The sequence below is a fragment of the Trachymyrmex septentrionalis genome, unplaced genomic scaffold (assembly GCF_001594115.1).
Source record: "Trachymyrmex septentrionalis isolate Tsep2-gDNA-1 unplaced genomic scaffold, Tsep1.0 scaffold107, whole genome shotgun sequence".
Lineage (NCBI taxonomy): Eukaryota > Metazoa > Arthropoda > Insecta > Hymenoptera > Formicidae > Trachymyrmex > Trachymyrmex septentrionalis.
In genome coordinates this window covers 201,973-218,980 of record NW_017304196.1, presented here as the reverse complement: position 1 = coordinate 218,980, position 17,008 = coordinate 201,973, and the positions used below count along the sequence as shown (strand labels likewise).

Below are 17,008 nucleotides of genomic sequence, written 5' to 3'. Positions count from 1 at the left end.
TATATATATATATTTATATATATATTTTCTTTCTCTTGTATAATCTCTGCATGTGTATATTTTATGGGAAATTTGATTAATTCGAGCATGATGCTTTAATAAAGCAGACATTATTCATAACGCTCTTTAAGCTTTCACGGGTATTATCTTAAAAAATACCAGAAGGTTTGCGGGTTATTATCATATTTTTATCCATTGTTAATGGCAATGTTTCATGAACCTTACTGTTCACTTTATCAGGACAAAGAGCGCATTGATACTTCTCGTCCTGATCAATGCGTTCCTCGCCCTGATGAAGTGAACAGTAAGGTTCACAAAATGTTGGCATTAGCAATGGATAAAAACATGGCAATAATCCGTAAATCTTTTGGTATCTTTTCAGATATTATCCATATTGGCAAGCCGTTATGTGTAAATCCCGAATTAGTTACCAAAAAAAAATGTAACTACGTTACCATTACAGTTACCAAAAAAAAGTGACGCAATTACCAATAAAGTTACCAAAAAAGTAACTTGTAACTATAACTTCGTTACAATTAACGAGTTACTTCCATTCCCTGTTTATAATTACATACATTTATATTTTATTATACATCATTTTTTTTATCACGCACACGTATATATTATGTATACATATATATGTATATATATGTTCACGTGTGACTGCTATTTTTGCTACATATACAGATTGGAAGTAAAGGTGAAAGGCAAACCAAAACCGAAAGGAAAATGGTATAAAGAAGGAGTAGAAATAGTCTCATCGCAAGAATTCCAAATTGAGGAATTTGAAGATGGTACATCAGTATTAACAATCGCCGAAACTTTCCCCGATGACACTGGTGAGATCACATTTGAAGCTTACAATCCACTCGGTGTATCAACTACAACTACGTATTTATCAGTAGAAGGTAATATCATTTTCTCTACAGATCTCAAAGGCTTTATTAATCTGGTTAAGTGTTAAGTCATATTCTTTTCAGCCGCGTTCTTCAATCGGAGAAGCATCGAAGCTCTGTAGCATCCTAATAAAAAACCTTTTATTATCCTACGTCCCTTACATCAACTACAACAAACATTTACAACATCCTCGACTTACATTCTCTTTTGTCTTATTTTTTATATATTTCAAGCAAATTTACTAATTTGTTTGGTCTTGTCCAAATTTTTCTATCTAAATGCTAATAAGATAGAAAGGAATTAATATACATTCGTTATATGTTTCTTATAATCGTTTTATCGATTAGGTATACTCGGGACAAAAGAGTACAGAAAACCAGAGTGGGTCACACAGATGGAAGAAATGCAAGAGGCTTTAAAAGGTAAGAAACTCATGTAAAACTCATATTTATTATCTGTACACACTCAATTGCATGCCGCATGATGCAGAGTGCAATTTCTCAAAAGATAGTCTAAATAACATTGTGCATTAAAAAACAAGTGAGCTCAAAAAGAGCTTAACTGTAACCAGCGACTTTTCAACAAAAACCTTTACCACAAATACCAAATTATATGATTGGAAATGCCAAATTATGGCATTAATGCTTCTTGATGACAAAGATAACAGAATATTTTACCTTCTTCAAAAGAATATTTTTTGTTGACAAGATATTCTCTCAGATGCTATGAGTACTAACCAAAAAATAATATTGCGATATAATATTCTTGGCAGATAGATGTTTCTTATAAGAAACAACCTTCAATATTATTTGATTCAGTAAGACAATTACAAGAGAAGAAGCAAGATAATAAACCTAAAACATAAATATTTTTCATATATAACGTTATTAGAAAATAAAGGAAATCCACTTATCAATCTTGTACTTAGTAAGATAGTAAAACATGATTTTGCTATAGAACACATTATGAGTACTACATTCTACTTGACGCTCGCAACGCTCATGTAATCATTTCATTCTTGTTGTTTATCAAATGTTAAAGAACAAATAAAACTCGCAAGTGTCGTAAGCGCCAAATGGAATGCATTTTATGTCATCACTTAGTAATCGAATTGAAACATAAGATGTAAGAATATCAGGTGTGACAATCCTGAGGATACGTAGTAGGTGACCAACCAGAAATTAACTCCAAATTCTGTAAGCCAATATAAAACCACTATTACAAATTCGTCACCACTCAGAAATTAGCCCCAAATTACATTTAGCCGCCATTATGCACAATAGCACACCTTGTGATAATTCCTGCAATAAAGCATAAAGAATATAAAAAAATTATAGTGAAAATATTAAACGTTGTCAAAACAATTATCTCCTACCAAAAAAAAGATGTCAAATATTGTACGAATAGTTCCACTCTAGTAAACAAATAAATTCTCCAGAGATTCGAAAATTACCATTCTATTTATCATTAATAAAAAAAAAACTAAAATACCAAACATGTAAGATCAAAACAAACTCGACACAAAAATATTTAAAAACCACAATTCCGAATAACTTGTAATTCAGTTGACTTTATTCATGACTATAAAAAAAAATATCGCATATCCCAAGTCTAAGATTACTGTTTCAAAATGCTCCAAAAAGAGATAACTCGAGAGTCATGAATCCACTGATATTTTCATTAGAGTTAAGAGAAATTGATCTGGAATCTTTCCAACAACTAAATACAGCGGATCAAAAAGAATTACAAGAATTTTTGTTACTTGAAAGTTAATGCAACGGAAATTTTGGATTAGCAGATAATAAAGCTACATTCTTTCAAAGATGAAAGAAGCACGATGTCAGGTAGAATTTGTTTTAAGACTAACGATAGAGACGTATCATTTAGAAGTAACTGGTGTATGATTTTTCATATGTGTTTATCTAACTAGACAAGACGAAATTAATTCAGATAATCAATGGCGTTAAACACAGAATTTGATAAGAAATTAATTAATTCAATGTATTTTTATTGTGAGTTTTTCATAATTGCGTTTCATAACATTTCAGCTACACAAGCTGTTCCACGATTTATCCAAGAAATAACGGACGTTTATACAAAAGAGGGAGATATCGCTTTGTTTGAATGTACCTATTCTGGTAATCCCAAACCAGGTAATTACATACACATCGCAAAGATTTTTTAATTTAGTTATAAAGTTGTCTTAATTAATTATTTCTTTAATTTATAGATGTTGTTTGGTATAAGAATGATAAGCTTATAATGAATACGAACAATGTAAAAGTACGTATATTTGATAAAGAAAACAGAACTACTCTAACAATTAAGCAAACTACCAAAGAAGACGATGCCACGTATGTTTGCAAAGCTACCAATGAAATTGGTATGATAGTAACAAAAGCCAAACTTAATATCGATACTACTATCAGCGAATCACGGTTAATGCCAGGCGATATCAAAGAAGAAGAAAAACTAGATATAAAGTTTAAAAAACAAGAAGAGAAACCACATAAAAAGAAAAAAATTGAGCTAAAGAAGGCGAAGGAGATCAAAGAGAAAGTAAAAACTGAACGTCTTAAAATTGAAAAAGAAGAAATCCATGAAGAGAAACTTATTCCGAAGGAACAGATAGAAGAAAAGTCAGTAATCTTCCATTTCATCTTATTCAGTATATATCAAAGTCTTTAATTTGTTCTATTTTTAAATTATAATTTTTGCTGTTTGTACTTGCAGAAGAACTATCGATGTTGAAGAGACTCAACTATTAGAAAGTACAGAGTTTATAGAAGATAAACCCGAAGAGGTATTGGAAGATGTTCAGTTTTTGTAGTTATATCTCTTTCACAAACTATTATTTACTTTGCATTTATATTTTAGGTTTCTAGAGCACGAAGAATAGTACCGATTCAAGAACCAATTGTAACTGAAGCAATAGCTTCTTTAAAGAAAATTGACGATCAAAAACTACGAGAACAAATACCTAAATTTGAAGAACGTGCCAAACAAATTGTCGAAGAGCAAGAAAGTGTTGTCGTGTCAGAAATTACGAGTGAAGATATTGCTCCTGACTTCACTATCGAAACAAAACTTGATCACGCTCAAGTTACCTCGGAAATTTTACAGAAAGTTGCAGTCTCTGAAGCACATGTAGAAAGTAATATGCAAGAAACGAAACGTACAGAAACAAGGCAAAAAAAGATAAAGAAAATAAAAGCTGAAAAAATTAAAGAAGATATTACTGTAAAAGAGATTGTGGAGCGACAAAAAGAAAACATAGCTCGGGAAGTCGATGAGATAATGGAAGTACTTGATGCGACAGAATTTGGGCCGGGAGAATCTCCTCTTCGAGAACTCGCGACAATTGGCTACTTAGTTCGACAAGGTGTTTCCGTAAACGAAATTAACGAATGCCTTTACAAAACTGAGATTTTTCCTGCTCTAAAGACCCCCGATGCTCAAAATGCTTTGGTTCAATTGGTGGAAAGAAAAGGTCACGGTCCCTTGATTACCCAAGTACTTACCGAGGAGACGACAACTGACGAAAGTTTCGTTGCAGCGACAGTCGGTTTTCGTGCTTTTATGAGAATGGTTGAGCTTCAGCATGCAACTGTGGAAGAAGTCATTATACACTTTGCTCCAGAAGATTTCAAACCACGTGCTTGGGAAGTTACAGAAATTTCCGAGGTACAGATATGACATCCAAACGTTATATAAATTTCTAATAATTATTAGAAAAAATACTGTATCTTACTCTCTATTTTCTGCTCTGTATTTTTTTAAATAAAATACATGTTATAATATTTCCAAAAATAATAATTTTTTTTTTTCGTGTCTTTTCTCAGGTTGATACTGAGCAACATGCTACAGAAAGAGTAGATATCGTTCGCAAAATGGAAGTTCATTTTATGGGTAAGCCAAATTGTAGACTTTGTGATTTATTCATATAGATATATTTTATTTATTATATACATACATAAGATTTAGATTTATTTGAATATTTGTTTGATATTTTTGTTATGTTGTTTTTTGTATAAAGAATAAATCTAATACTAAATTTTCAGATAGAATAAGTATTTTTTATTGCAGAGAGGAAGGACGAAAGAAAAGTTACTCATATACAGGATATTCGAGAAATTAAAGGTTTGAAATTATAAATATTGACGTATCTATTAGATATCTATTTGTATAACTTACCAACTTAAGGAATTGATTTTTCGCTATAATAAATACGCTATTACTATTATGTGATTATAGAGTTTTATATATTTATAGTTAGAACAATTAACACACATCATATGCATTTGTAATTTTAATTAATTTAATTCAGGATAGATATAAGTCTCTATATATACCTAATATCTTATACAAAAAAGCAATATAAATCTCTCTTTACGTTATAATAATTTTGCAGAAATTAAAGTTTTAATTAAAAAATATCATATTTTTTTATATTTAAAAAATATCTTTTTATTTATATATAAAAATATTAACACAGAGAAAAACAATATACTAAGGCAGGATGTTCACGGCTGTAACAGTCACTGTTTTATTATGTTTTCAGATGTATGAAGCTTTACTTGATCGAATAATAGCTGTGCAATTTTTTCGCTTACGCCGCTATGCTTTCCACACGCGACAAATCCTATTTCCTTTTCTAATACAATATACAATACTGTCACATTTTAATCAGCTACTTTTCATATCAGCTTCGAAATCAATGCTTCACGACTCGATGCTCATTTGCGTTGCACTGATTGTGCCTTCAAATGTAAGTTCTACCGATACCTTGCTCAACAGAAAATAGTATGAGACATAAGAATGTAGCATGCTTATAAAATTAATAATGTTACAGTATACTAAATTTACAATAAATTTTACACGGTTCTGAAAATCCAAACACTTGTTACTTGTTTGTTTATTGAGCACGTTCTTATCGTAATCAAATACACGCTCTATAGTCATGGAATAAAGTATGCAAGATACAAAATGTGTGCGTGAATGCGTGCGCGCGTGCATGTGTGTGTGTGTGTGTGTGTGTGTGTGTGTGTGTGTGTGTGTGTGTGTGTGTGAGTGTGTGTGTGTGTGTGTGTGCGCGCGCGTGCGTGTGTGTGCGTGTATGTGTGAACGCAAGAAAATAAAGACATCACGCAACACTCACGTCTGACACAAAATTCTCACATACTTTCCACAGAATACGAGGACACACGGCAGGCACACACAACATTGCGCAAACGCAAAGATAAAAAACCAAGGGATCAAATTGAAGAAACAACACAAGATAGGAAAGAGGGGGTTCAATCTATAAAAATCGAGGAAGTCGAGGAGATTGATAAAGAAAGAAAAAAGGAAGAAATCGAAGAAGAGATTATTGAACTTGAACGGGATTCAAAGGGCAGATTAATTCGTAAACAAAAACAAAAAGAGATGGAAAAACAAATAAACACAGAAGAAGAAGAAGAAGAAGAAACTATTAAAAAAATTAGAAAGACATTAATACCAAAAAGATCAAACATTGGTAGAGATGAGATACAATTAGAAGAGATAGAAGAATTTGAAATAACAAAAGATCAATTATTGCCGTCTATGATTTTAAATATATCTAGTCAACGAAATCAAGTGATACCATTAGATCGTACAATTGAACAAGCACCTGGCAAACCCGAATCAGAGAAAGCTAAATACACATTAGACACTGTTATCGCTCTAACGGAACAAATGACATCAGTACACGAAAAAGAAATTAATCAAGTGGCAAGTACCAAACCTATCGAACGTAAAGCATCAATATCAATCTCATCGATAGAACCATATTCTACCATGGAAACTACTGCACATATATCTACTGATGAATTTTCTGGATCTTTCAAAGCTACTTCTTATGAAGCTACACCTTCTGTAATAACGAAAGAAAGTCTTCTCATTAGCGAAACACTGACTCACGATGAAAGTGTGTCAAATCTAAATTTAACTACACCAGAAACAAGTCGAAAAGCAGATGTGCAGGTTACTGTGCAAGAAGCTACAACTATTAGAGAGACCATAGTTAATCAAAGCGAAATACCGACCGAAGATTTTATAACACCTTTAAGCGTTAAAGCAGAAGATATTGTCTTACCACAAATATCACTTTCAGTTTATGAAATACAAGAAGGTTTAGTTGAAAATAAATTGGAACCTACAAAAACGGTACTTACAAAACCTCGAGTTAACATCAATGCAATAGAACCGTTGGTGATAGAAGAAATTCATTCTGAAGATAAACCAGGAAAATATTATCCGGAGTTAATAGTACCTACTGAAGTAGCTACCAAATCGATAATTTCGCAACGACAACGTGTTACCGAAGAGATGAATGCACCCGAAAAAGAAGGAGCATACATTCCAGGTAGATTACCACCGAGTCAAACGGCTCAAATTGAAATTTCCTATGGAAATGAAACGGCTGTTATTCGTCATGATCTCGTACAGGAGCGTGAAGGCGAATATATTCCCGAGCGTAGAGTAGATTCTTTCGAAGTTACTCCAAATATCACTCTTTTGGAAGGAGTTACGATATCAATGATCGATACTCAACAAAAAGAAGATGATTTGACAATCGAAGAGAGTAAACAAGTCACAGCTGACTTGAATGTCGTTGAAATTATGTCAGCTGTGACGGTAGAAACGATGACATCTGAAAAAGAACAAGATTATCATCCTAAAGAAAAGCCTACTACTAAACTAGCCGTTACATCGATTTCCCCATTGGCGATTGGTTCTGTAACAGACACAATTGTTCAAGAATCTGAAGGAACTTATAGTGTCGATGAGAAACCGTTCGAAGTATTGGCGGAAACATCAGTCAGACCGGAAGAACACATATTGATATCTCAAGTTCAAACCGCAGACTATCCCGCGGATTTGAAAGATATACTCAAGTATGTCACAGAGAGCGGTGTTGTATCCATTCAATTAACCGAAGCAAAAACTGTCCTTGAAACGCTCATTCATGATCGAGAGACTAGCATGAAGGAAGATGCTAAACCAGAAATTCATACGATCGAGACGATCTATGATGCTATCAGAGGTATTGAAATATCACAAACAACTTTTGGAGAAAAAGAAGCCGAATTGCAAATTTTTGAAATGCCTGAATCACATCGCGGAAAAACGGTACCTACTCATCCAATGATCTCGCTTGAAATTCAGGAAACCCAACCTGAAAATAATTTAGGTAAAGTCACGAAAGAAGCCGTATCAACTGCTACAGCTCAAATTGAAACAATCAGTCTGCAAGAAACAATTGTTGATGAGACTGTTGCAGCAGAAGATGTAGCTCCGACGAGGAAAGATAAGACTCCTGAAACAATGACCGCCATTATTTCAATGAATCAGATTGAGAGCTTGCACACTACAATGATTGTAGCGGATGAAAAAGAAACTGAATATCTTGATATAACCGATGTTAAAAGTGCGTTTGCAAATACTGAATATATGACGCAAGTGGCTCCTATATACGAACAAGTAAGAACAGAATCGCCAACCGAAGAATACCTAGCGGTAGACAAACCTGTGAGTGGAAAAGCATATCCATCTCATGTTCCTATAGAAACTATCAGTATCGTTATGCAAGAAACCGCAGAAAAGGAAGATGTTTATAAAACAGACATAAAACCTGAGGAAAAGATGGCAAACATTAAACTCACAGATACGAGGCCTGGCGCCAGCGTTCTAGAAATAATTCCACATGATCTCGAGAATATTTACACGCCAGATACTGGACCACAGACTCATACGGTTGAGTCGTCCATAACTGGTCACACTATCGCGTCAAAGACAGAGATCTTAGTGGAACAAAGTGCTGGAAAAATAAGCAGTGATCTACCAAAATCAAGTAAAGCAATAGTACAACAAGAAGCTCTGGAAGAATTGATAGTAACAGAAACAAATGTCGGCGAAGCAGAACGAATTAGGGATGAGGATGCGAGTCCTGTTAAACAAAATGCCGCACTTCAAGTATGCGCTCAATCTGAAAATTTGACCATTACTGAAGTAACTACCGTATTGAAGGAGGAAGAATTATTAATTAAAAAGTTACCAGACAAACAAAGGGTTGTATTAGATATAACCGAGGGCCATGAAATAGCTGAAACACAGGAGATGATTCTTGCGAGCAATATAAGTGCATTGGAAGAAGAAAAACCACATCAAGAAAGTGTCAATCAATTGCAGAGCGGATTAGATGTTGTACAACAAATGGAAATATCAGTATCTGAGAAAGAATCTCCTTTAGAAACGGATGTAAAACCTGATATTAAAAAGGTTGGTATTACTTTTCAAGAAGGAGAAAGTCTAACAATTGAAATTACGCATCCTGAAGACAAAGAAGATATACTTGGTGAAAAACAGACGCCAAAAACAGCCGAAGCTACAATAGACGTATTAACACAAAATATAGCATCGACATTTGAGATTGTTAGTGGCGTCGTTCCAACTGAATTATCTACTAAACCTATCCAAGATGCACGTCCTAAAGCGACATTATTACCATTTGAAACAGCCGTTGCTGAAGAAGTGCAAACAAGAGAAACTGAAAAACCTTTTCCTCATATGTTGGTACCAGAGAAAAAAGCTAATTTTGAATTTGTAATGGGTGAAGTTCTTGTTGTTTCTTCTGTAACAACGGGTGACAAAGAAAGCATGCTTGCAGAAATGGAAAAACCACAATCAAAATCTGCTACTTTCGATATTCCTACTTATACTGTGGCAGAAGCTGCTGAAATAACCGCAACTGATAACATTAGCGAATTAATACGCGAAGAAACTATCTCTGCAATGGCTATGACCGAGCATATAACTCATCATAGTATCGTTACATCCGAAATGTCAATCGGTGACTCAGAACAGCGTATGCTTGATTTCGTCAAACCAGATAAAAAAAGAGTAGATATATCGTTTGAAGAAGAAACAAGCATAACAGTAACTGAAACAATTGCGTCTGATAAGGAGCGAGAATATTTGAAGAAACCGGATATTCTAGGTGAAAAAATTAACACCAGCTTTGACGCTCATAAAATCGCCGAACTTACTGAAGTTACACCAGCCATTTATCCAGGAGACCTCAATGTGAAAACACCAGAGACAGCAGCAGCAAAAGAGGAACGTTTGCCGTTTGAGAGTATCGTTCAAAGCGAAACTATTGCAACAGAAACAGAAATAGAATTTCAAGATAAACAAACCAAAACCGACACTGCTCGAATATCCGTCGATGAGATTATCAGTGCTACTATGTCTACTGAGATTTTAGGCGAAAAGGAAGATATTCTTCAAATTCCCGAAAAACCTACAGAGAAAAAAGCCGAGATTCAATTTGCCGGACATATTATTGCTGAGAAGAGCGAAATCACTCCAAATTCTAGCGCTGGAGAATTGATAGAGACAAAACCGACTTCTATTTCAGCCATATTCTCGAATATTCCGTTAGAGGCAATAGTAGCAATGGAAACTCAGCCAACGGAAATGGAGACTATACTCAAGAAAGATAAAATACCATCGATGGTTCAAGCTGATCTTTCCATGATGATGGAACAAAGTGTAGAGGTATCTTCGGTAATTTTAGAGGATAAAGAAACAGAATATAAGCTGAACGAAATACCAAAAACAAAAACAGCAGAGAAAGCTCTAATCGAAACTCATGGCGTCGCCGAAACAACAATACAAATCGCTAATTTTAGTACTGGTGAAATTGCTACTGGCAAAGCACCACTGGTTGCCATCGCAATTCCAGATCACATAGTGTTTAATCCACTAGTAGAATCACAACTTGTTATTCAAGAAGGAGAAGAGCAATTTACGCCAGAATTAATGCCGGAAAATAAAATTGTAAACATCGATATGGAAGAAGGTAAAGTCATCGCGAGTATAAAACATATAACACCAGCAGATAAAGAATCGATATATATCGTCGAGGAACAACCACGTCAACACGCTGCTTCATTCGATATCGATGCTACTCACAGTATAGCAGAAACGACCGCGGTAACTATTGAACATTCTGTAGGAAAAGTAACCATCAAAAAGCCAGACGTTAAAACCGTATCACCTACACATGAAGTATATCAAAGTCTTTTAGTAACTGAAGACATGATTCAAGATCAAGAGAAATCCTTCAAAGACAAATTCACGCCAGAAATACACAAAATAGAATTATCTGTCGAAGAAGGTAAGCGCGTTACCTCTGTTACGGAAATTAAAATAGCTGACAAAGAAGCTCCCCTTGAAACAATACAGGAAGATAAATCTCGCTTGGCACTCTCGGTTATTATTCCTGGTCACGAAGTCGCCGAGAGATCTGAAATAATTACCAGTTCAAGTACAGGTGAAATGAATGAAGTTACAGTACCAACAAAAGTAACCGCGCTAATTGGTCAAAAACCGTTTGAGACAGTACAATTCTCCGAACAAACCTTAGTGGAAAAAGAAATAGATAGGATTCAGAAAACGCCATTAACAAAAACAAAAGCGCATGTTATTTTAGATGAAAATAGATTCGTTGCCATTACAGAATCTATTAATGCTCAAGACATTGAAGAGGAATTTGCTACAAAGAAACTTCGCCTTGAAGCGGCAAATCTTTTAATGGAAGGTAAAGAAGTAGCTGAACGAACGGAAATTACTTTACGCGAAGAACTCGGAGAATTACCTTCAGCAATGAAACCAATTGTATGCGAAGCACATAAAACACAATCTACTTTGGAAGGTATTGATGTCAGCGAAATGGTTCCCCAAGAGCAAGGTGCAATATTCACTGATAAATTCAAACCCAATAAGCGTAGCGCCGAGATTAGCTTCGTCGAAGGGAAAAGTATTACCGTAGATCATATCTTAACACAAGACAAAGAAGAAACGATGAATATTCCGAAATACGAAGAGAATATGGCAAGAGTAAAATTAGCAAAACTTGGTATGGATATTGCTCAAAAAGCTCAAATATTTATCGAGCAAAATACTGGACCGATTAAACCTTTCGAAAAGATACAAGCCGAAGCTCACATAAAACAAGACACATTTCAACCTATTATAGTTCATGAAGTTCCAAGTGCGGAAAGCGAACGTACTTTTGATGAGTATCCGAAGATAATATTCAGTACAGCTATGCCAACATTCGAAGAAGGCCATGGTGTATTCATTACGGAAATAACATCTGCTGAAGTCGAAGCATCATTGGAAGAGAAGAGACATGAAATATCGCGAACAGCTGTCGATACTATTGTTACTGAGCACGATATGATAGAGACTACAATGGTAGAATCGCGAGTAGACGTACCTGAACAACCTTCAGATTATATTTCAACACCTCAAATTGCTACATCAGCTCGAGACACGTTTGAAAGCATTATTATTAACGAGAATATTGTTGAAGAAAGCGAGAAGACTTTCGATGATCTTTTTAAACCTGCGACACAAAAAGCGAATATTGATATAACGGAGTTAAAGCCATTACAGATTTCAGAAACAATTATTGAAGACAAGGAAGGGATGTTGAATATTGTTTCAAAGCAAACTGAAGTCAAAGCTACATCAGATATCGGTTTATTTCAAACTATTGAAGGTTCTTTCGTAGAAAGTATACAAAATACTCGAGAGCTTCGAGAAGAAAAACCACTTTCCTCTCAAGCGACTATGATTCAAACCACAGTGGAATCAATAGTAAAGTCAGAAACAACACCAGCTGAAAGAGAAGACATCTTTGAGTACAAATTCCAACCCGAAGGGCACAAAGGCAAACCGCAATTCGAAAGTCTTACGACGGTTGTAATTACTGAGACAGCTTCTAATGAAATCGAAGATATCTTACCTGAAGCCGTTACACCAAAACAACATCAGGCACAATTAAAGTTGACAGGCAGAGAAACCGCGGAAATTCTTCAAATAATAACAGCGAATACAACCGAAGATTTTGCAAAATCTACTAAATTATGTGAACAAAGAGGTAAACCAGGATTCGAAGAACTATCATCTGTAACTGTTTCCGAAATTATTTCTAATGAAGTTGAAAATCTTCTAGCTAGTAAAGTTATTCCAAAAGATAGCAAGGCTGATTTCAATATTTCTGGTAGAGAAATCGCCGAAACAATTGAAGTAACAACATTATCTGAGACCAATGAACTTGCTACAGGAAGACCTGAGGAACAGAAAGGCAACCGACAAATCAATGAATTAATTCCACTGACTATTTCACAAGTAATTTCTAATGAGGCCGAAGAAACATTAGTTAACACTGAGCTTCCTGCGGGGAAAACAGCACAACCAAATTTGTTTGGTAGAGATATCGCGGAAACAACATTAGTTTTAACAATGACTAATGCCGAAGAACTCATTCTTAAAAAAAAAACCAGAAAACAGAAAGGTAAACCCAGTCTCGAAGAATTCATGCCATTAATAGTTTCACAAACAGAATCTCAAGAAACTGAAAGTGTTCTTGATAGCCCCAAAATACCAACTGAGAGAACGGCGCAAACAAATTTATATGGCAGAGACATAGCAGAAACTACAGAAATAACGACTGAGTTAAGTCTAAATAAATTTGTTGAACTTCAAAAGCCCGAGATACAAAAGGGAAAACCAAATCTCGAAGAATTATTATCTTTAAGTATAACGCAAACTGTATCCAGTGAAGCGGAAGCTCTACTGCCTAGTCCGGAAATGCCTACGGAAAAAATGGCGCAAACTAATTTATCTGGTAGAGATGTAGCTGAAACTAGTCAAGTTTTAACGATGATGAGCACAGAAGAACTTTCAAATCAGATATCACCTGACGAACGTGAAGGGAAGGTACAAATAGAAGAATTATCGTCCTTGACTATATCTCAAATATTATCTCATGAAACCGAAGAAACTTTCGAGAGTTCTATTGCACCTAATAGACTCACTGCGGTGCCTACGATGTCTGGTAGAGAAATTGCCGAGACTTCTCAGGTGCTTACTGTCACAAATGCTGAAGAACTTTCGAGACCTAAAAGTCCAACAAAACAGAAAGGTAAACCACAACTAGACGAACTTCCCTCACTTTTGGTTTCTCAAGTAATATCTACAGAGACAGAAACACAACTGCCAAGTTTAGAAAAATTAGAGGAGAAAACAGCCATACCATGTTTTTTAGGTAGAGAAATAGCTCAGAAAATCGAAATTATAACCGCTGCAACTGTAGAACAAATACCCGAATTGAAGGAAAAAAATGATCAAAAAGGAAAGCCAAGCATTGAACAAATGAGTTCTGTTACTGTGTCTGAAGTAATTTCTACGGACACAGAACAAGAATTACCGAGACCAGAAATTCCAAAACAGCAAAAAGCTCTCCCAAAACTATCCAGCATAGAAGTCGCGGAGATGTCAGAAGTTTTGACAGTGAGTAACGTTGAAGAGCTTACAAGATCACAAATTCCCGAAGAACAAACAGGTAAACCAAACTTAGAAGAACTAATGCCATTGTCGATCTTTGAAGTATCTTATAATGAAGCAGAAAAAGAATTACTTACACCAGATAAACCAACTAAACAAATAGCCGAAAAAACTATGCTAGGTATGCGCGTTGCCGAGAAGTCACAAATATTTGCATCATTGACAACGGAGGAGATAGCAGAGTCAGCTAAACCTCTGATAAAAAAATTAACACCAGAACAAATACCCTTTGAAAGTATACAACAAATTGAGTCAATTATTCATGAAAGCGAAAGTTCATTTCTTCCCGATAAAAAGACACCAAGTACCACAGCCGAGGTTTCATTTGGCATTTCTGAAGGTGTCGAAATTATTCAAGTAACCGCAACAGAAAAGGAAACAAAGGAAGTTGTCAAAAGCCTGGAAGAAGCAGCTAAACAGACAGCTGAGCAAAAAATACAGAGTATTCACGTTGCAGAAAAGTCTCAGGTAACTACATCGTCAACAACAGAAGAGATGATGGCATTTATTAAGCCAGAGATAAAGAAAATAATACCCGAACAAATACCGTATATAAGCATACAGCAAATTGAATCAATTCCCCATGAAAGCGAGCATTCGCTTCTTCCTGATAAGAAGACACTAAGTAAAAAAGCCGATATTTTATTCCGCGTTTCCGAAGGCATCGAAGTTTTCCAAGTAACCGCTACGGAGAAAGAAGCAAAAGAAGTAATAAAAAGTTTGGAAGAAGCAAATCAACAAATAGCCGAGCAGAGCATTTTGAGCATGGGCGTTGCAGAACAGTCACAAGTAATTGCATCTTCAACAACAGAGAACATGATTGAGTCCGTTAAGCCGGAAATAAAGAAAATAATACCAGAACAAATACCGTTTGAGAGTATACAACAAACTGAATCGATTTCTCATGAAAGAGAAAGTTCGATTGTTTCTGAAAAAGATACAGCCACTGCAACGGCCGATATTACATTCCGCGTTTCTGAAGGCATCGAAGTTATTCAGGTAACCGCTACGGAAAAGGAAACGAAAAATATCATAGAAAGTTTGGAAAAAGCAACGAAACAGATAGCTGAACAAACCATACCGACTATGCGCGTTGCAGAACAATCTCAAACTATTACTTCATCGACAACAAAGGAGATGATAGAATCTACAAAACCTGAGATAAAGAGAATAATACCGGAACAAATACCGTTTGAAAGTATACAACTGATTGAATCAATTCCTCATGAAAGTGAACGTTCACTTCTCCTAGATAAGAAAGTACCAACTACAATGGCTGACGTTTCATTCCGCGTTTCCGAAGGAGTCGAAGTTATTCAAGTAACAGCTACTGAAAAAGAAACAAAAGAAATAGTAAAAAAAGAAGAAGAAGCAATTAAACAAACAGCTGAACAAAATATACTGGGCATGCGCGTTGCAGAACAATCTCAAGTAATTGCGTCGTCAACAACGGAAGAAATTATAGAATTTGGTACACCTGAAATAAAGACAATAATACCGGAACAAATACCGTTTGAAAGCATACAGCAGATCGAGTCAATTCCTAATGAAAGTGAGCATACGCTTCTCCCTGATAAGAAGATACCAAGTACAAAGGCCGATGTTTCATTCCGTGTATCCGAAGGCGTCGAGGTTATTCAAATAACTGCTACGGAGGAGGAAACAAAGGAAATTATAAAAAGTGTAAAAGAAGTAACTAAACAAGTAGCGGAGCAAGGCATGTTAAGCATGTCCGTTGCTGAAAAAACTCAAGTAGTTACATCATCGACAACGGAGGAAATTAAAGAATCTTCAAAGCCTGATGTAAAGAAAATTATTCCAGAACAAATACCGTTCGAGAGTATACTACAAACCGAATCAATACTTCATGAAAGAGAAAGTTTGCTTCTCCCCGATAAGAAAACGCCAAGTACAAAGGCCGATGTTTCATTCCGCGTTTCTGAAGGCGTCAAAGTTATCCAAGTAACCGCTACGGAAGAGGAAACGAAGGATGTTGCTAAAAGTGTAGAAGAAGCAACTAAACAAGTAGCCGAACAGAGCATGTTAAGCATGCCTGTTGCTGAAAAAACTCAAGTAGTAGCGTCGTCGACAATACAGGAAATTATAAAATCTTCCAAACCTGAGGAAAAGAAAGTTATTCCAGAACAAATACCATTCGAGAGCATACAACAGATTGAAGCAATTCCTCATGAAAAGGAACGTTTGCTTCTCCTCGATGAGAAAACACCAAGTACAAAGGCTGATATTTCATTCCGAGTTTCTGAAGGAGTCGAAGTTATCCAAGTAACCACTACAGAGAAGGAAACTAAAGAAATCGTAAAAGGCTTGGAAGAAACAACTAAACAAATAGCCGAGCAGAGCATGCTGAGTATGCCCGTTGCTCAAAAATCTCAAATGATTGCATCATCAACAACAGAAGAGATGATGGAATCTATTAAGCCTGAAACGAAAAGAATAATTCCGGAACAGATACCATTTGAGAGTATACAACAAATTGAATCAATTCCTCATGAAAGCGAACGCTCGCTTCTTCCGGATAGAGAAACATCAATCGCAACAGCCGATGTTACATTCCGCGTTTCCGAAGGCATCAAAGTTATACAAATAACCGCGACAGAAAAGGAAATAAAAGAAGTTATAAAAGAAGAAACAACTAAACAAATAGCTGATC

General features: G+C 35.4%; 1 protein-coding gene and 1 long non-coding RNA gene across 11 annotated transcripts in view; one reads left to right on the top strand and one right to left on the bottom strand.

Annotated features, from left to right (window-relative positions):
- Nucleotides 1-17,008, bottom strand: part of LOC108746045 — a 57,863-nt gene that overhangs the window by 11,184 nt on the left and 29,671 nt on the right. The gene's annotated exons all lie outside the window — the stretch shown is intronic.
- LOC108745965 (titin) overlaps nucleotides 1-17,008 on the top strand; it is an 86,358-nt gene that overhangs the window by 41,647 nt on the left and 27,703 nt on the right. For 8 of the 10 annotated variants that reach the window (XM_018482470.1, XM_018482454.1, XM_018482414.1 and 5 more), the window contains 8 exons: nucleotides 688-908; nucleotides 1,245-1,319; nucleotides 2,946-3,050; nucleotides 3,128-3,536; nucleotides 3,631-3,700; nucleotides 3,775-4,581; nucleotides 4,740-4,806; nucleotides 4,984-5,037. In XM_018482470.1, the coding sequence (XP_018337972.1) occupies nucleotides 688-908; nucleotides 1,245-1,319; nucleotides 2,946-3,050; nucleotides 3,128-3,536; nucleotides 3,631-3,700; nucleotides 3,775-4,581; nucleotides 4,740-4,806; nucleotides 4,984-5,037 (1,808 nt within the window). Of the gene's footprint in view, nucleotides 1-687; nucleotides 909-1,244; nucleotides 1,320-2,945; nucleotides 3,051-3,127; nucleotides 3,541-3,630; nucleotides 3,701-3,774; nucleotides 4,582-4,739; nucleotides 4,807-4,983; nucleotides 5,038-5,458; nucleotides 5,538-17,008 lie in introns of those variants that run through there. The other 2 variants (XM_018482479.1, XR_001939131.1) reach the window with 2 other exon arrangements.